The sequence below is a fragment of the Rhinichthys klamathensis genome, unplaced genomic scaffold, assembly GCF_029890125.1.
Source record: "Rhinichthys klamathensis goyatoka isolate OS25496 unplaced genomic scaffold, OSU_Roscu_1.1 h1tg000272l_1, whole genome shotgun sequence".
Classification (NCBI taxonomy): domain Eukaryota; kingdom Metazoa; phylum Chordata; class Actinopteri; order Cypriniformes; family Leuciscidae; genus Rhinichthys; species Rhinichthys klamathensis.
The window spans coordinates 859,096-880,175 of NW_026606792.1; the positions used below are offsets into that span (position 1 = coordinate 859,096).

Consider the following 21,080-nt stretch of genomic DNA (forward strand, 5'->3'; position numbering starts at 1 on the left):
ACTAAGAAATACACTTGCGCTCCCCGGGGCGGTTCAGCGCAAAGAGGAGGCGTGTTCCGGCGCAAACGTTCCCTCATGCTATTTTGCTGTTCTATAAAACAATTGCGCCACTGACCAGAAAAAACCTAGTCTAAAGTCAGTGGCGCGTTGCGCGTTGTTCATTATGCTATTTTAAGGGCGCATGCTTGGCCATAATCAATGTAGCGTGTGCACAACGCGCATACACGTTGATTCTCTCATGTAACCAGCAGTTTTCATTTTTGCAAATCATACATTATTACGATAGATAGATAGATAGATAGATAGATAGATAGATAGATAGATAGATAGATAGATAGATAGACAATTTATTATAAAAGCATGTAGCTTACACATTTACCCAAATTATCATACGCCTGTTTAACAGAAGTTAATTTGGGTGGGTTTCTCCATCCCCAATGTCACTTCTCTGTGTTTTACGGCCCTGACGAGAACGTTGCTCTCCTCGGCTGTGAACCGCTCCTGGCGCGCGCCTGGCAAATCCGCCGTTATAATAGGAATCCGCTTTAGAACATGCGCACCTGCTCTTAAAGGGAATGTGAGATGACGCTCTGATTGGTTTATTTCACGTTACGCCCAAACCACACCTATGAATAATGAAGCTACTTCAGACCAACCCCTTTTAGATTTGCGCCAGGCGCAAGAGGCATTTATCCCGCCGGGAAAATAGCAACTGCGCCGGGATCCGCCCACAAAGTTACTTGCGCTTTACGCTTTGACACTTGCGTTTCAGATCGTTAAAATAGGGCCCAATAGCTTTAACACCCAGCATATCTGCTGACTCTGTTGATTTTCTCCTTGAATCTTTTAACTCAAAAATTAAAAGTGTAATTGATGATATTGCTCCTGTGAAAGTCAGGAAAAATAGTGGTAGACAAAAAGCATCTTGGAGAAACTCAACAGCTGTGCAAAATATGAAAAGACAATGCAGAAAAACAGAGCGCATGTGGCGGAAGACAAAACTTGTAGTCCATTATAACATCTACAAAGACAGCATCCATGCTTTTAATATTGAACTAGGCAAAGCTAGACAGACTTTCTTCTCAAATATTATAAACAGCAACTTAAACAACACACGCACTCTTTTTGCTACTGTAGAGAGACTGACAAACCCCCCAAGCCAGATTCCCAATGAATTGCTCTCAGACATCAAGTGCAGTGAGTTTGCTTCTTTCTTCTCTGAGAAAATCAATAATATTAGAATGGTGATCAGCGCATCATTGAGACGCACTGGGGTCAGACAGATCAGACCACAACCGCAGAAAGTAGTTACTATGTTCTGTTTTCGAAGAAATTTATGGCAAAATTTTGGAAGAAACCGTACAGCACCATCAACCTGCGCCCTTGACACACTTCCCACATCTTTCTTCAAAAGTGTGTTAAACAGTTTAGAAGCAGATCTCCTAGAAGTGGTAAATGCCTCACTTCTCTCTGGTAGTTTTCCAAACTCCCTGAAAACTGCAGTTGTCAAGCCCCTCCTGAAAAAGAGCAATCTGGATAAGACCATCTTAAGCAACTATAGACCGATCTCAAATCTTCCTTTCATAGGCAAGATCATTGAAAAAGTTGTCTTCAATCAGCTGAACAAATTCTTAAGCTTGAATGGATACTTTGACAATTTTCAATCTGGCACAGAGACTCTCATAAAGATAATAAACGATATTCGCTTAAATACTGATACAGGCAAATTATCAGTGCTGGTACTACTCGACCTCAGTGCTGCATTTGACACTGTCGATCACGACATACTTCTTGACAGGCTGGAATACTGGGTGGGGCTTTCTGGGATAGTCCTAAAATGGTTCAGGTCATACTTAGAAGGGAGAGGTTATTATGTGAGTATTGGAGACCATAAGTCTGAGTGGACATCCATGACATGCGGAGTCCCTCAAGGCTCAATTCTTGCGCCACTCCTGTTCAACCTGTATACAGGGTTCGCAAGATTTATCAAAAGCTTGGAGTGAGATCACATGCGGTTAGGGGAGGAGCCTAAATGGAGTCCCGCCCCCGCCTTGCCCCGCCCCCCAATTTTACCCTTTGTTCATAATTAACCAGCAAAAATTGAAATTATAACAATTGGAAAATCTGATAAATGACAGAGCAATTCATCACATCAAATATAGGCCTACTCTTTAATGTTATATTTCAAAATTAGGCTACAAATATATAACAAATTGCTCCAAAATGTTTGGAAAAACAAATATTTTTGCATTTTTCCCTGACATCTTTGAAAAATACAAATGCAATGGCAATGATTAGGCTAATGTATGTTTTGACAGGATATACAATATTACCAAGAGCACTCTGCTTTAGCCTTAATGTAACTAGAAATACTATTAATACAGTATAATATAGAATTTAAAATAAACTGAAGAAATACATCTTCATTCCTTCCCATACCCAATAACATTTCCTTAGCCAAACTGAGCCAAAGCTTTTGGCCTGGTTGCAAAGCAGTTGTAGAGTTTTTGACTGCATCAATAATGTATACGATGGGCTATATATTAAATGTTCTAGAACTTCTAGTCTAAAAATGTTAGGCGAGCTTTCTTCCAACTTACTTTCTCCATCACGACGTGTGTTCGCGGGATGTCGCGGTGGCCGAACTTCCGTGTGTGTGTTCGCGGACTTCGCGCGTCTATAAGTTGCCTAGTAACGAAGGCAATCTGGCCGAGATGCGGACGCGCTGGCGGCAGGAAACTTATCTTTGTGTGCCTGCGCCTCGTATACAATGTTATATATAAAGCTTGCAAGACAACTTGGTTGGGATTGCCTTTTCAGCGTGAGAAATACACGGTGTGGCGTGTGAGCGTGTGAACTGGTCGAATTGCGTGTGTCTCACGGCCAATGCGTGAGACTTGAGAACCCTGTGCTCCCAATGAGCCAAATAATGAGAAAGAACCGAATCTCTTACCAGAGCTATGCAGACGACACACAGCTCTACTTAGCCCTATCGCCTAACGACTACAGCCTGACTCCCTGTGCCAATGCATTGATGAAGTAAACGGTTGCATGTGCCAAAACTTTCTTCAGTTAAACAAAGACAAAACTGAAGTCATTGCGTTTGGAAACAAAGATGAAGTTCTCAAGGTGAATGCATACCTTGACGCTAGGGGTCTAACTACTAAAAATCAAGTCAGGAATCTTGGTGTGTCTCTAGAGTCAGACCTTAGTTTCAGTAGTCATGTCAAAGCAATAACTAAATCAGCATACTATCATCTGAAAAATATTGCAAGAATTAGATGCTTTGTTTCCAGTCAAGACTTAGAAAAACTTGTGCATGCTTTCATCACCAGCAGGGTGGATTACTGTAATGGACTCCTCACTGGCCTTCCTAAAAAGACCATCAGACAGTTGCAGCTCATACAGAACGCTGCTGCCAGGATCCTGAGCAGAACCAGAAAATATGAACATATCACACCAGTCCTCAGGTCTTTACACTGGCTCCCAGTTACATTTAGGATTGATTTTAAAGTATTATTACTGGTATATAAATCATTCAATGGGCTAGGACCTCAATATATTGCAGATATGCTCACTGAATATAAACCAAACAGATCACTCAGATCATTAGGATCACATCAGCTAGAAATACCAAGGGTTCACTCTAAGCAAGGAGAGTCTGCTTTTAGCTATTATGCTGGAACCAGCTTCCAGAGGAGATCAGATGTGCTCCTACAGTAGTCACATTCAAATCCAGACTCAAAACACATCTGTTTAGCTGTGCATTTACTGAGAGCACTGTGCCACTGTTCGTCCGACTGTTTTTACTGTACTTTGTTTTATTCTTTATTCTAAACTGTTTTAATTATTCTTATTTGTTGTTTTATTTTCTCCTATGTAAAGCACTTTGAATTACCATTGTGTATGAAATGTGCTATATAAATAAACTTGCCTTGCCTTGCCTTTAGGGATGTCCCGATCCGATCACGCGATCGGAAATCGGGCCCGATCACGTGGTTTCAGACTCGATCGGAATCGGACGTTACCTCCCGATCAGGACTCGGATATATGTAAATTAGGGGTGTAACGGTACAAGTATTCGTAATTATTGAACCGTTTCGGTACAAGGCTTCCGGTTCGGTACGCATACAAACCGAACGATTCCTAGGAACATTTTTCCTGCAGACAAAATCCGCGCTGGCGCGATCACCACAACGTTGCGCAACATCAAATGGCAAACGTAATAAAAGCGGAACGAAACTGCGCTTCTCATTATATTGTGCTTCACGGACCATTATCAGTTCGGACCAGCAACATCTGTGCAGCGCGAGCCGATCTTGATCAAGCGACACTGTCACTACACAGCGCTAAGAGATCCAGTAAAGAAAACATTTGAATTCGCCACTGAAGTAATAACATCGCTGCGAGATCTAGTGAGAAGCATTCACATTTCTCCGTTATTAACCGTAGATCTCTATTAGATCAAACAGCGCTGACGTGGACACCAGGAGAAACATTGTGCCGTGAATGAACATGGATTTAATGTTGCACTTCAAAACTCAAATATTATATAAATATATATTTAAATGTTATTTTTAATGTTACCAAAACATTATTTGTTCATCCTTCAAAGATTACCCCCATTTATAAACCTGAAAGTTTCAAGATGTAGGAAAACTCAAACTTATTTAAAAATAGTTTTTCTTTTAATAAATAGGAAATTTCTCTGGCATTTCTTTCTTTTTGCTGTATCGTATCGAACCAAACCGCAAAATTTGTGAACTGTTACACCCCTAATGTATATAGGCTATATATTCTCTCTTTTTTTATACACTTTTAAAACATTTTTATTTTTTGTTTACATGCCTGCCGGGTATTTTAAGTTGAGGTGCTATTTGTTTTTATTTTAGACTTTTTCTATATTGTTGCACTAAAGTCCAAAAGTGAAGATTTGATGTTATTTATTACTTGATTGTTCAAGCTACCTCACAGAAGTGCTAGTTTGTTAACAGAGTTGTTGAACGTTAAAATAAGGTGAATTAAATAAAAAAATAAGGAACATCCTGGATCTGTTTTTTCTCTCTTCTTTATTCTTTTTTTATGTATTATATAAGTATCGGATCGGGACTCGGTATCGGTAGATACTCAAAATCAAATGACTCGGACTCGGACTCGAGGGCAAAAAAACCTGATCGGGACATCCCTACTTGCCTTGCCTATTCAACTTAAGTAAAAGTAAAAGTACCACAATTTAATTATATTTAAGAAAGAATAAAACATTATTTGAAAGTATTTGTAATCACTTAGCTACTTTTAACCTCTGGAACTGGACACACATTTAATGCCGTACAAGTGTAGTCATTAGGATGCAGTATTCCTGATTCTCAATTGAGTGACTGTCTGAGACTGACATCTAGTGGACGGTTTATGATCTGCGAATTTACAGCAGGATTCCTCTTTCTATTCCTGGAGAGACGCCACAGAGTTTCATTCCGGCTGTTTACTGAACAAACCCGAATCAACTAAGAAAGGTTTTTGCATTTAAAATAACATCCAGGTGTGTGGGAGTATAGCTGGTGTGTCCAGGACCAGGAATAAGGAATCTTTTTTACAAACTTAACATAAACATAAATATGTTTTGCACACGTCACTCAAACACAGAACCAGGAAGCAGGAAGAGTTCGATAGAAAGAGAAACTGAAGTGCAGTCGAGCTGTTGTGTGTTTGTGTCTCAGTATACATGCAGTAAAATGGCAGAAGCCAGATTTTCTCAGGATGAGCTCATGTGTTCAGTGTGTCTGGATCTCCTGAAGGACCCAGTGACCACTCCCTGTGGACACAGTTACTGTAAGATCTGTATTACAGGCTGCTGGGATCAGGAGGATGAGAAGAGAGTCTACAGCTGCCCTCAGTGCCGACAGACCTTCAGGCCAAGACCTGCTTTAGCTAAAAACACCATGCTGGCAGAACTGGTGGAGAAACTGAAGAAGACTAAACTTCCTGCTGACTGTTACGCTGGAGCTGGAGATGTGCAGTGTGACGTCTGTACTGGAAGAAAACACAAAGCCGTAAAGTCCTGTCTGGTGTGTCTGAACTCTTACTGTCAAAGTCACCTTGAACAACATGAGAGTTTGTTTAAAGGAAAGAAACACAATCTGACTGATGCCACTGGACGACTGCAGGAGATGATCTGCCAAACACATGATAAACTCCTTGAGGTTTTCTGCCGCACTGACCAGAAGTTTATATGTGTGCTGTGTACGATGGAGGAACATAAAAACCACGACACTGTATCAGCTGCAGCGCAGAGGACAGAGAAACAGGTATGAAACTAGACACTGATGAAATAATGTTGACACTGTTTATATTGGCACCATATGATCAGGAGACATCATTCACACTGCAGACGTCACAGAAGTGAAGAGCAGCTGCAAGTGGACTGTACACAACCATCATATAATGATAAAAATCCATCCAGTGGTTTTGTTTTAATCTCCTTATATGTTTTCCCCTGTCTCAAATCGAGCCGTTCGAGCCTGTGACGTCACACGCTCGGAAGCCCCTCCCACGATTGTTGATTGACAGCAGCGTTTCAACACAGACCCGCCCTCGCTCATGAGGGAGCTGTCAATCATAGTCTGCGCGGACCGGCGCGGTCATTGTTGATATGCTGGAGCACTGTCTATGAGCAGAATGGCGTCTAAGCGATTGTGGTGTTCTGTTCTTGGGTGTAATAACGAACACAGCAGTCATTTTAATGTTCCTAAATCCGAACCGCTGAAGACGCAGTGGCTGAGTTTGTTTTCGATGGGAATATTCCCCACGAGCAACGTCAATGCGTTCATGTTTGCGCGAATCATTTCACACACCAGACTGCTTATAAACGAGGATCAGTATAAAGCTGGTTTTGCTAAGAAGCTGCTCATGAAAAAAGGATCGGTACCAGATATTCGTGTTCCTGCTGAACCTCTAGAACAACTGAAGTGAGTGTAACGTTTTATTAAACTTTATATTCATATTTATATTAATCTTTGCAAATCGCTAGCTGCACGCTTCACAATGAATGCGTCGGTTTACACTCAGGGTACATTACGGGATGTTTTCTATGTATGACGTTCTCAATATAATTCATAATCCCACGTTTATACTGAACAACGCGTTATGGTTATTGTGTTATTGAGTTACAAATGGTGTACACACAGAACAGAGAGGCGGGGTGAGCAAAGCTCATTATCATTTAAAGTCATATGCACTGAAACGGCGTGCTGAAAACAGAGCTGTTTTTGACCAGGTAAAATAAGTGTTTTCTTACAATACTAATGAGAATTTTTAATTAAAGTATATTACAAACTTTTAATTTAGACCCTAAAGAATCATTTGAGCTTGTACAAAAATGGCATTATATGACCCCTTTAAGATTGAGCCACTGTAGTCACTTGGACTATTTTAACAATGTCTTTAATAACTTTTTGAGGCCGGCAAGTTTCAATCCCTGAAGAAGCCTATGGACTAGTATGGAGGAGTGATCCAGCTCTCAGATTTCATCAAAAATATCTTAATTCGTGTTCCGAAGATGAACGAAGATCTTACAGATCTTTGGTTGGAACAACATGAGGGAGAGTAAATACTGAGAGAATTTTCATTTTTGGGTGAACTATCCCTTTAACAGAATATATGGTGAAAATACACCGTAAACATTTATCAACATTTGATTATTTTGTATTTGATCTGCATCTTCATTATCTTCTAAAAAATCTAAGTTAAAAACACATTTTCTTGAGTTGGCGTATAATCAAGTTTTATTGCATTTGTTATAATTAGTTTTTATTAGTTATAATGTATTATCTTATTGTTATGTTTTTATTGTGCAGCACATTGTTCAACCTAGGTTGTGCTTAATGGTGCGATATAAAAAAAATTGACATTGACAAAATTGACATTGTTCGATAAATCTGACTCAGTCCATTTGAACTATATCGAACCGCAAGTCTGTTATGCAGCAGAAACTCTGTCATTGTGAAGCTTTACATCTGTGTGTCAGTTTCACTTTTATGATACTTATGCTTGCAGTGTGAAACAGAACTTATGCTTCATGTAAATTCATGTGCGATGGTGGTAAAACTGATCAATCATCCCTTCAGGAGTTTGAACCTCCAGCCATTGGTTATTAATTCTACTGTCACTGGATTCAACTCTTCACATGATGATATAGTGAGAGTATAAAGTGCATCTCTGTTATTGGTTTGTGCTGCAGAAGCAGCTGAAGGAGACGCAGAGGTCGTTCCAGCAGAGGATCCAGCAAAGAGAGAAAGATCTTCAGCAGCTGAGAGAGGCTGTAGAGTCTCATAAGGTGAGTCTGGAGAAGAAGAGAAGTTTGAGAAGTCTCAGTCAGGACTCACTGAAGCTCACTGTGTGATTGTGATGTGTGTCCTAACAGCGCTCTGCACACACAGCAGTGGAGGACAGCGAGAGGATCTTCACTGAGCTCATCCGCTCCATTGAGAGAAGCCGCTCTGAGGCGACACAGCGGATCAGAGATCAGGAAAAGACTGCAGTGAGTCGAGCTGAAAAACGACTGGAGCGACTGGAGCAGGAGATCAATGATCTGAGGAGGAGAGACGCTGAGCTGGAGCAGCTTTCACACACACAGGATCACATACGTTTCCTGCAGGTAACAGATATCCAGAAGAACGTCTCGGTTACGTATGTAACCCTCGTTCCCTGAGTAGGGAACGGAGACGTTACGTCTGATGGCGACGAATGGAGTTTCGCTTAGAAAGCCTATCGACTTCGAGTATACAAAACGAGCCAATGGCAAAGAAATGCCATGGGTCTGCGGAATTTGCATAGCATATCTCCTCCTTACCTCATGGGTATAAAAGGAGGACGCCGGCAACATGCAGATATGTTTCTTCGCTGAGGAGCCGAGACTGAACTCAGGCGATCCCCGCGGTATAGCGGAAAGTGGCAGGAAGACGTAACGTCATACGTAATACGTAACCGAGACGTTCCCTTTCGTTGTCACTCCGAGTTACGTCGGATGACGACGAATGGGGTTACCAGTCTAATCACGCCACCTTCTCGGCTGTCTTCCAGTGCCCTGCTTAAATCTGAGATCCCTGTCGTGAGACTAGCACGGACAAAGGACTTCTATTTAGCACAGGAATTCACACTCGGGGGAGTACACTGGGGGCATATCACATAGCTTAGAGGAAATATGCAATTATTGCCAACCCAGCGGGGGGGGGGGGGGAAGGGATGCATATGGAGAACACTGGGGTGTCCAGCCGCAGGTGGAATATTTCAACCCCAGGGGTGGCAAGGTGGCTTGTCAAGGGAAAGACACATGCTCAGAGAGGCTTACAGTGGAAATACACATGTGGGGGTCGCTCAGGGGAGGGACCATGCACACGGGAGGCACCTAGCCGACGCGCAGGCAATAGACACTGGTGCCGACGTCAGCAGTGCTGGAGGAACTCAGGGCTTTCGGAGAAGCTCACCTGAGGGGAATATCGCACGTATCCAGTCCGTGGAGTGGAATGGCGAGCAAGCGAAGACACCTGAGCGGGTCCAGTACTAGCTGACTAAAGCGAGTACATGAGAGGACACTGGCTCCACTTGGAGATAATAGAATCTGGCGAATGTGTTAGGTGTCGCCCAGCCTGCAGCTCTGCACATGTCTGTTAGCGAGGCGCCATGCGCTAGAGCCCAAGAGGACGCCATACTCCGGGTGGAGTGGGCAGTCACACTAAGGGGGCACGGTCGACCTTGCTGCTGTAATGCCAAAGCAATGGCGCCCACTATCCAGTGAGACAACCTTTGCTTGGAGAGAGCCTTTCCCTTCAGCTTCCCTCCATAACAGACAAAGAGCTGGTTTGAGGTCCTGAAACACTGCAGTCTGTCTACATAGGCGCGGAGAGCACGTGCCTGGACAGAGCAGTGCCAAGGCTGGGTCTGCCTCCTCCAGGGGCAGCGCTTGCAGGTTCACCACCTGGTCCCGAAAGGGAGTGGTAGGAACCTTGGGCACATATCCAGGCCGGGGTCTCAGGATCACGTGAGAGTAAGCCGGCCCGAATTACAGGCATGCTTCGTCAACGGAGAATGCGTGCAGGTCCCCTACCCCCTTGATGGAGGCCAATGCAACCAGGAGCGCTGTCTTCATTGACAGGAACTTAAGCTCCCCTGATTGCAAAGGCTCAAACGGAGCCCTCTGCAGGGGAGTTAGAACCACTGAGAGGTCCCAAGAGGGAACGAGAGGAGAGCGAGGAGGATTCAGTCTCCTCGCTCCTCTCAGGAACCTCGTCTTGCTTTCCCAAGGACTTACCTTCAACAGAGTCATGCTGTGCGGCAATGGCGGCGACATAGACTTTTAGGGTGGAGGGAGACAGCCTTCGCTCCAACCCATTTTGTAGGAAGGAAAGCACGACACTGATCTCCGGGGGTCTTCTCGGTGAGAAGAGCACCAGTTGACGTAGAGGTTCCACTTCAACGCATAGACATGTCTCGTGGACGATGCTCTAGCGGAAGTGATGGTAGCCACCACCGGTGGTGGTAGGGTACTCAAATATGCCTCGACCCGACCAGGAGACACACGTGGAGGTTCCAAGATCGGGACGAGGGTGCCATAGGGTGCCCCGTCCCTGAGAAAGGAGGTACTTCCTCAGAGGGATCGGCCAGGGAGGTGCTGTCGTGAGGAGTACAAGTTCGGAGAACCAGGTCCGGGTGGGCCAGTGTGGCCTGACCAGAATGACCTGCTCCTCGTCCTCTCTGACTTTACGCAAGGTCTGTGCAAGAAGGCTAACTGGGGGAAACGCATATTTGTGGCCCCGCAGCCAGCTGTGCGCCAGAGCATCCGTGCCGAGCGTGACATTGGTCAGGGAATAATACTGGGCGCAATGGGTCGAGTCGTGAGAGGCAAACAGTACCATCTGTGCGTCCCCGAACTGGTCCCAAATCGGCTGAACCGACTGGGAATGGAGTCGCCATTCTCCCGGGAGGGGCTGAAGCCATGAGAGCTCGGCGTGCTGCACAGTTCAGGGCTCCGGGGATATAAATGGCACGAAGCGACCTCAGATGCTTCTGACTCCATAAGAGGAGGTGGCGGGCGAGTTGTGACATACGGCGGGAGCGCAGACCACCTTGACGGTAGATGTACGCTACAGTGGTGGTATTGTCTGATCGGACTAGTACGTGTTGACCCTTGAGCACGGCCCGGAAGCGGCACAGAGCAAGACGCACAGCCAGCAACTCGAGGCAATTGACATGCCATAGGCGCTGGGGTCTTGTCCAGGAGCCCGCGGCAGCACGTCCATTGCACATGGCGCCCCAGCCCGTGGTGGAGGCATCTGTCGTTACAACAACATGCCGGGAAGCTCGTTCCAGGGGCACTCCGGCCCGTAGAAAACTGAGGTTCGACCATGCGGTGAAGGTCTGACGACAGGTCGGAGTAACTGGTCCTTGGAGGTGCCGTGCTGCCATGCACACCTCGGGAGTCGGTCGCAAAGCCAAAGCTGAAGCGGTCTCATATGAGCAATCCGAGCGGGGATGTTGCAGCTGCGGATGCCATATGCCCCAGGAGCCTCTGAAATAACTTCAATGGAAACGCACTCTTGCGCTTGAATGTCTCAGGCAAGTCAGCAGTGGCTGAGTGGAGAAGGCGACCGAGTCGATACCGAGAAAAGAGATCCTCTGCACGGGGCAAAGTTTACTCTTTTCCCAGTTGACCCGAAGGCCCAGACGAGCTAGGTGCCGGAGCACTGGGTCCCTGTGTTCGCAAACCTGGTCTCTGAGCTAGGATAGCCAGTCGCCGAGATAGTTCAGGATGCGAACCCCGTGTTCCCATGGAGGAACAAGGGCTGCCTCGACAACCTTCGTGAAGGCGCGAGGAGACAGGGCTAGCCCGAATGGGAGAACAGCGTACTGATATGCGCGCCCCTTGACAGCAAACCGCAGGAATGGTCTGAGTCGAGAGATGGAGACATAAAAGTAGGCGTCCTTCAGGTCGATTGCTGCAAACCAATCCGGTGGCCGCACACATCCGAAAATACGTTTGGCCAGGAGCATCTGAACGGCAGCCTGTGAAGGGGGCGGTTCAGACGCGCAGGTCCAGGATTGGCCGTAACCCACCGGATATATCCGAGACAATGAGGTAGAGGGCTGTCTCGATCGTACCTTTCGCCAGCAGGGTGGCAACCTCCACTGTCATGATAGGGGCATAGCCACGACTATAGTTGAACGGACTCCCCTGAAGCGGGGAGGAGACCGTGCGAACTGAATCGCATAGCCGTGCCGATGGTTCGCGCAACCCAGCGGAACAGATTGGGAGCTCTAGCTAGGCTCCCAAGAACTGTGCCAGTGGAGTCACGCGAACCACAGACGTCCTCTCGGTAGTGCAGCGAAGCAGAGTGACCGGCCCCGACGTGGACATGGTCATAACCGCACCCTGAAAGAGGAGGCCAGGGAAGGACCAGCGTTCCGCGGGGTCCTGCTCTGCCAGGGGTCTGGCGACAGAGGAGGGATGAGAGCGGTACGTTCCAGGGACGGCTCGCAGTAATCCGGCTCTGAGACAGAGGGGGACGAGGGGTGCACGGCTCAGGGGCGGCGCACCGCGTTGTCCGAGAACTCTGTGTGCTCAGAGACGGGAGAGTCAGTTCTTTCTGAGAATAAGGATTCTTCCCCGGCCCTCCCCCGAGGAAAGGAGTGGCACTGCTACCAGCTCCTGGAAAGAACTGAGTCCCATCTCTGAGCAGCCCATCTCAAGAGTGCCGCTTAACCCGGCGTATAGCCATGACATGCAGTGAGGCAGCTGCCTGTCCTGGGCGCTATAGGATTTCGCCACAAGTGTAGACGAAAAACTGAGAGAATATGAGAATGAGCAGAGAATGTGCTTATCAAAATCGGAAATGAGTCGACCCCAACCAGAAATGCACGGGCAAGCCGTCTTTAAAAAGACGTGCCGCGTGCAAGCTCTTTTGTGAGAGGAGAAAAAACTCTGCGATGTCGAAGTGAGCAGGGAGAAACACACTCACTGGCAGATCACTGCACAGACCAGCAGGCAGTGTGAACTTGCTGCAGATCGCCGTCACACCAACACCGGAGAGAGTGGCTCTTCTCGTAGAGCGAAGTCAGAAATGGCTGTGGAGTGAAGAGATACTCTTGGCTCCGAAGCGAAAACATATCTGCATGTTGCCGGCGTCCTCCTTTTATACCCATGAGGTAAGGCGGAGATATGCTATGCAAATTCCGCAGACCCATGGCATTTCTTTGCCATTGGCTCGTTTTGTATACTCGAAGTCGATAGGCTTTCTAAGCTGGAGGTGATGAGCTTTGATTTGTGTTTTCTGTAGAGTTTCCAGTCTCTCTCAGCTCCTCCTGAATCTACAGACGTCAATGACAATCCCTTCAGTTCTCTCTCCTCTTTTGATGGCGTGAGAGAATCTGTCCATCAGCTGAGAGACAGACTGGAGGATTTCTGCAAAGAGAAGAAGATCTCTGACAGAGGTAAAGTCCTGGAGATTCTGCTCTCAGAAATGATCCTCCATCATCTCAGATCATGTAGAAGATCATATTAGAAATGTCTTAGGAACGGATGCAGGATCATTTTCTCTAGACATGATAATCACACTCTTCATGTCTGTTGATTTCCACAGTCACTCTCTCCAACATTGTTCCCAGGACCAGGAACGACTTCCTACAATGTAAGTCACTGAGAAAACCAGCAGAAACTCTCTGAGTGTGTTCATGTTCTTCCTGGAGAAGTGGAAGAAAACATGACAGAAGAGGTTTATAGTTGATCATGTAAATGATGATTTGCACAGGATATCTGGTAAACTGAGACACTGATGATATATTGAACATGAAGAGTTCATCTTCATTAAAAGATCAGACAGATTCATAATTCCTGATTCCAGATGAACTATTGTGAAAGTTCTGATCCAATCTGACTTCTGACCTATTATGCCGCCTAAATCATAATCATACACTGTTTGTTTGTTGGCCAAAGGAGGACTGCCCCCCCCGACTGAGCCAGGGTTCTCCCAAGGTTTTTTTCTCCATTCTGTCACTGATGGAGTTTTGGTTCCTTGCCACTATCTCCTTTTTCGCCTTTCTTCGCCATTGGCTTTTGGCTTGCTTAGTTGGGGACATTTAACATTTAATTTTGAATTTAACAATACTATTACAACTTTACTTTCCTGTTATCTCGGTAAAGCTGCTTTGAAACAATTTGTATTGTAAAAAGCGCAATATAAATAAAGGTGACTTGACTTGATTCTGATGTGTTTTATCTCCATCAGATTCCCATCAGCTAAATCTGGATCTGAACACAGTGAATGAATACATCCGTCTGTCTGAGGATAACAGAGTGATTACTGGCACTTTACTAAAGCTTCAGTCGTATCCTGATCATCCAGACAGATTTGATGTGTATCAGCAGGTGTTGTGTAGAGAGAGTGTGTGTGGACGCTGTTACTGGGAGATTGAGTGGAATGGTGGTGTGTTTGGTGGTGTGTTTGGTGGTGTGAGTATATCAGTGTCATATAAGAGCATCAGCAGGAAGGGACGGGGTAATGAGTGTCTGTTTGGATCTAATGATCAGTCCTGGAGTTTGTCCTGCTCTCTCTCCAGTTACTCATTCAGACACAATAACATACAGACTGAACTCCCTGTTAAGCCCATCAGCAGTAGAATAGGAGTGTGTGTGGATCCCAGTGCAGGAACTCTGTCCTTCTACAGAGTCTCTGACACAATGAGCCTCATCCACACAGTCCAGACCACATTCACTCAGCCGCTCTATCCTGGGTTTAGGGTTGATAGTTATGGATCATCAGTGAAACTGTGTTGATGAACCAGAATACACTGTAGAGAGATTCTACCCATAATGCTTTGAGCTGCATGATAAATCATAAACACTGAGAGGTTATAGAGTCTCTTACTTTCTCTTTATTACATTAATAACATGTTCAGATTATGGTTGAGTAAGAGGTGAGCTTGAAGCTGATATAATATTCTCAATTCTAAACTCAATCATTTAAATATTGTTTTGTCTCATTATCTCTTATGTGTGCCTTGTGTATATGTGTTTGTAGATGTATATGCGCATATGTATATATAAGAGATTGTGTGTCTATTTCTTTCCTCTTTTGTTCATTCACGAAAAGTAAAATAAAAAGTTATATAAAATTAAACTCCCAGTTTCCAAACGCCAATTTCTCTTCAGAAAGAAAGTACAATGATAGTAGAAATCACTCACACAATGTCAGGACTGTCTGATTCCAAAATAAAAGCCCTCAAAAATCATATATAACCCTCTGGGGACCAGAGTGTTTTTGGGGCCCTTTGGATGTTTTGACATGCTCTGACATTTGTGCTTTTTTCAGTTGCTTATAAACATATTAATGGCACAGGTGAAATTAAACTCTATTTAGCACAAACAGGTCTACCATAATGTGTGAGCAACATGTATGTACATGTTTGTATTTTTGAGAGAATATTGTTTATGCGTGGTTATTGAAAAAACTAAAAAATAAAGTTTTTGAAATAAGGACACAAAAAACATACTAAATATGAGTCCACAAGACTTTTGACTAATGTACGTTGTTGCCTAGAGTTTTTGCTTCAAAATGATCTGAAAATCATCCTTCCTAATCATTCACATAAAACAATAGATTGTTTTAAATTGTGAAAAACATTTTTTTGTTTGCCAAGGCAATATGCGGATGGGCGGAACGGCCCAACCCCTATCATGAATAATTAAGTGGTTCTCAGACAGTGACCCTGCATAATAATGAGCCTTTCATTCAGGGTCACACAAGAAAGAATGTAAGGACAATATATATATATATATATATATATTGTCATTGCATTCTTTCTTGTATATAGCCTACATGTATGTATATATATATATATATATATATATATATATATATATATATATATTTATATTGTCATTGCATTCTTTCTTGTATATATATATAGCCTACATGTATATATATATATATATATACACACACACACACACACACATATATATATATATATATATATATATATATATATATATATATATATACAAACAATCAAAATATAAATGAAAGCCAGAAGCACATTTTTAGTCATACCTGGAAACAAATCCTGGTCAAATGCTATATGGGCCATTCTACAGAATTGGTTCAAAGTTACAGTTGGAAACATCTTGAAAAGAAAATAGTCTTTTCCCATAAATGTCTTATAAAGTATTATTTTTTAAAGTAGACCAATACAATAAAAATAAACCAGTCACATTTCAAAGTCGCTCGCGAAATGACCGCCAGGTGGCGCAAAGGGACATTTATCAAAACGTAAGTGGGGCTAATGTCAATTAACAGTAAGGATGAAATTCTACAAGTTATGGTAATTTACAAATAAGCTTACAACAAACATTTATTTTTAAACAAATATTTTTAAATATGCAACATGCACGTTTAAACAACAAACAATACAATCTGAACCAGCGCTTCCTGTATTGAGACATGCAGCGCGTTTCAGTTACGATCCTGGTTCCAGTGGCCTTAATACATTCACGGCTTTTTAAAATGTCACAAAGCGTTTTGAGATGGTTTTGAATGAAATATTGAAGTTTATAATTAGGGTATTTTGGCACACCACGCCGAGTGGCTATGCATTATTCTAAAATATGGCTTTATTCTGGCATGTTGAATTAGAGTTTGACAAACGCGGCGGCGCGTTCATTTGGATTTATTTTTCTCATAACAGCTAAAAGAACTTACTGCGTAATTATTGGTCATACAGATAAGATATCATCTTTTAAAACTGTAAAAGGTCTACTTTTATTCATGTAGGCTAAAGTAGGCCTACACTCACAGGCTAACGACAAAACGTTTTCTCGCTTATGTGAGAAAGAAACGTTTGGGCATTTCTCAGTGAGAAAATTCATAGCCGAGCGGTAGAACTTACGATTCGATCATCAAGATGACACAGGTTCAAATCCCGATCAAACATGGTCTACTGCAAATTTTTTATTTATTAATGCAGAGAGATTTGTCTAGCTCTAAAACTCTGTTACACCATACAGTTTTTTGGTTATATTTATAAAATAAAATTACCATGCATTTCCATTTTACACTAAGGAACAATAGTATCGAACAGAACGACGTTGCATCTGTACCAATCGTACGAAGCTACCAATCGTAATTTCAAAAGCAGTTCTGTAAAAAAAGTAATTTTACATATATAGCCTATATATATATATATATATATATATATATATATATTTTTTTTTTTTTATTAGGCCTATTATTCTTATTATTTTGATTCCCTACAACCTAGAGTTTTTAAAAACATGGTTTTAAGTAAAGTGTGATTTGCCAGGAGGGACGGGGATTTCCTTCTGGTCTAAACATCCCTGCTTCTGCTGAATTATTTGAATCCCCACACCCCTCCCTCCACAGTAATCAATGCTATAGGCTACTTCACCAATAGACCATATCAAATATAAAATAGATATATGCAACAAGCACGTTTAAACAACGACAAACAATAAAATCAAAACCAGCGTTTCAGTTGTTCATTAGTTCCAGTGGCCTTAATGCATGCACGGCTTTTCAAAATTTCACAAAGCGTTTTGAGATTATTTTGAATGAAATATTGAAGTTTATAATTAAGTGTTTTGGCAGACCACGCCGAGTGGCCCTATGCATTTTTCTAAAGTCGGGTTTTATTCGAACTTTTGCTAACGACAAAAACAGTTTATCTGTCGTCTCTGTCTCCGGGAACTGCGCGTCACAAAAATGAACCGAAAGCCACTTTAGCTCAGTCACTATAAGAAATCGGCTCTGTCTAAAGCCTTTAAATGTCTAAATATTCTGGCTAATAAATGTTATCTGATTATGTAATCCATATGAAAACGAGAGGTACAGAGGATGTACTCAAACATGTAGCCTGTAAGCGCTTCCCAATGAGAAAATGACAAGGGTGAAAATCTCGCTCTAATTAAATGTAGCAGGCTAAATCGCCCTGAATTAAAATGTAAAAACAGATCAAATAATGTATTTGTCGAAATGTTGCGATATTGTTTCATTTAAGTTCATAATTATTCAATACATGTTATTTAATTTAGCAGCATTACCACGAAGCACCGTGGTTCGATATTTATTTGAATAAAAAAATAAAATTAATAAAAATTAATTCACAAATTGCATGCCTGGTTGAAAGGATCCAAAGATCCCTATAGACTTTAATATTGAGTTGAACATTTTGTTCATGAAAACAAATTAACATGCGTTTTTTCAGATTATATTTAGTTTTGCTTGGAAAAAGCTGGCCCAAACCAGTTTTATTTCATCAATTACTGAAATAATGAAATATTTAGTAATAAACTTTTATGACAGAAATATCACTAGGCTACATGTAACTTAAATTATTTAATTCCTTCATTATCAACACTGTCTAGAATAGCGATTTAAGTGTGAATTGCGACTTCTCTTTGTGTTAAATCAGCCTCAGACTCCGATAGCCTGTGGGGGGTTGGAGGGACAGTTGCTGGACAAAGGTGTTAATGTTCCTCTTTCATATGGAGAGCGAGGGAGACTAAATAAACTTGTTAAAAAGAGATTCAGCGCGAGAGAGGCAAAGAAAAACGCATGTTTTAATTTAATTATGTTGCTTTGGACAATTTTCGTTTTGTAGGCCTACTGTTTTAATTGTTTAATATAGCTGTCATTTCTTTGGCAATACAAATTTAAAATGTCGCAAGAATAAGATTAGCCTAGTGTTTCTTATTTTGCATCGCAAAAGAAATAAACTCTAAACCCGATGCAACCCTGTTTTAAATAAAAAAAAACTGTCCCGACACTTTATTTAAACCTTGAAATGTTCGAACTTGGTTTCAAACTTAAGTAATTTTAGTGTTCTTTTACATTACACAATAATTTAGCAGACTAAAGACGTGCTTCTTCATTTTCATTTTCTGATGCAATCGGCTGACAATCTTCCTTCATCAGTTAATGTCCTTTGTGCAGCGGCTGCGGTTCCAGGAATGTAGCACATTTATGTTGTAATAATAATTAAACAAAACTCTTGACTTTAAATAAGTAAACAGTTATAAACAGTTAGCTATTTAAGCATCAAGAAGGTTAAATATAAACGCTGTTGGCCAACATCGGTTAACAACATGTATGCTACATTGAGATTTGATCTCGGGTCGATTGAAGCTCCTCGAAGCTCGTGTTGTTGCGTTAACCACTGAGCTACCGTCTATACGTCTGTGAATGTTTTTATTGCAATGTTTTACTTTTTCATTATTTATTCAATTTCATTTCAGTAGCCTAATTTCAGTATTGTGATTATGAATTATTTTAACTACGTTTCACTTGTTGAATTCATCTGCTACCAGCTTTTAATCGCTCTGAATCAGTGCGGTGCGGCAGCAGATTACGCATTAGAGAGAATAAACCGGAATAAACGAACACTTTTCAGAGTCTATGATTGTAGCGCCTCTTGGCGGTAAAAGGCAGCAAATACACCCCACATTTTACCGCCGCGGTGGAACGGCTGATGTGGGCATTGTCATGGCTTGCCTCAACATTTGCGTTTGAATAGCACGCGTCCTCCGTGGGCGTGTCAGATTAACGCGTAATGAAGTGTAATGAGCTGGGGGAAAAAAATCTGACAGCACTCTCTTTTCATACAGATTACATAAACTGAGAATATTTGTTTTTTATATAAATTATATCATTGAAAAGAAGAGAATTCAAGCTTCATAAAGAAAAATCTCTCGTGCCTGTATGACAAGTATTTGCAGAGTTAGAGTTAATTTTTCGGACGTGTTTCAGAATGGACTGCACTGACAGAGAGAAGGCAAAACTCGCATAATGTTTATTTTTCTTTATTTGACAAAAAGCACAAAACTTTGTTTTTATTGTGAGTATACAAAAAAATAATAGACAATTAACAGGATCGATTGATGTATAACACTTATATGTACGATCAAAATCAACAGAGTATTTTAAGTCTATTTTTCTGCTATGTGGAAAAAAAAACGGCAAAACGCGCGGGCGCGTTTCTGGTCCCCAGAGGGATAACCTGTTTTGTCAATAAATTTCGATATATACAAAAAGGAAGCGTGTTTTCACACAATTCTTAGTTGTGTAAATTTAAATGTTGTTGCTATATGCAACATTTCTAAATACACATTTTATATAATGTGTATATTAGTTTAAATTATAAAACGAAATAGTTTCACGTGTCAAATATCTGGTCCAAACAACCATCAACTACTAGTTGCTCTATATTTCTAAAGTCAGTCTGAAACGATAGAAAACAGTGTGTATTTGAAACTTTATAAGACTTTTATTTTGAAATTGAACATCAGACAGTCCCGACTTTGAATGGTTGACCATAGCCAATAAAACGTATATAATGGTTAAATATTTACAAACATATATTATTAATTTTAAGGAAAACACAAGCACTATTATACATAGGTTACTATAGACACAGTAACTTGTTCTTTTGAAGATTGCAATATATTCTGCTGATCAGTATTGGCAGGTTGCAATCTAATTCGTTTTTTTTAAAGGGTAACTAAACACTAAAACAACTTTTTTTAGTTAATGATCTGTAAGAATGGAGCTTCATAAATGCTGTTCATTGATTCCAGTACATTTTTTGACGTTTGGGTTTAAAGTGTTTTAAAGTCCCCATGAAATCAAAATTGACCATACTTACTTTGTTTGCCTAAATTGATCGTTTTGTGGTGAACAATTCATCCATGCAAGTCAATCCACACAAAAAAATGTTTTGGCTTCGTAATCTTTAATCAAATTTTGAAAATGCCCCTCCCCTCTGCATTGGAGGACCTTGCCCGATGACGTAGGCTTTACGGTTTGGGTGTCTGCTTAACATCCATAACCACGCCCCTCCAACTGACAGTAGACAGGCTGAATGAAAACACCTACTTTTCTAGATCCATTCAGGTGCTAGTTGGAAAAAAAGCCACGCCCACTATTTTGCCTCATATAGTATTCCGATTCTCTCGGAAATACGTCACAACACTGGAGAAAAGTCGTTTGCAACTTCCGGTTCACGGGGACTTTAATTCT

General features: G+C 42.1%; 1 protein-coding gene across 2 annotated transcripts; it reads left to right on the top strand.

Annotated features, from left to right (window-relative positions):
- The first annotated feature begins 5,667 nt into the window (after positions 1 to 5,667).
- On the top strand, positions 5,668 to 14,984 carry LOC130102414 (tripartite motif-containing protein 16-like). Of its 2 annotated transcripts, XM_056268438.1 has the most exons (6): positions 5,668 to 6,305; positions 8,237 to 8,332; positions 8,420 to 8,653; positions 13,329 to 13,482; positions 13,632 to 13,679; positions 14,277 to 14,984. In XM_056268438.1, the coding sequence occupies exons 1-6, from the start codon at positions 5,733 to 5,735 to the stop codon at positions 14,822 to 14,824; spliced, it is 1,653 nt and encodes a 550-aa protein (XP_056124413.1). In that variant the 5' UTR covers positions 5,668 to 5,732; the 3' UTR covers positions 14,825 to 14,984. The 2 variants fall into 2 exon arrangements, with proteins under 2 accessions (XP_056124413.1, XP_056124414.1); XM_056268439.1 differs by lacking the exons at positions 8,237 to 8,332; positions 8,420 to 8,653.
- The last annotated feature ends 6,096 nt before the right edge of the window (positions 14,985 to 21,080 follow it).

Bases quoted from the DNA above. Each gene is read 5' to 3' on its own strand.
- LOC130102414 (XM_056268438.1), top strand. From the start codon at position 5,733: ATGGCAGAAGCCAGATTTTCTCAGGATGAGCTCATGTGTTCAGTGTGT. The intron at 6,306-8,236 runs GTATGAAACTAG...TTTGTGCTGCAG, and splicing joins CGCAGAGGACAGAGAAACAG to AAGCAGCTGAAGGAGACGCA. The intron at 13,483-13,631 runs GTAAAGTCCTGG...TGATTTCCACAG, and splicing joins GAAGAAGATCTCTGACAGAG to TCACTCTCTCCAACATTGTT.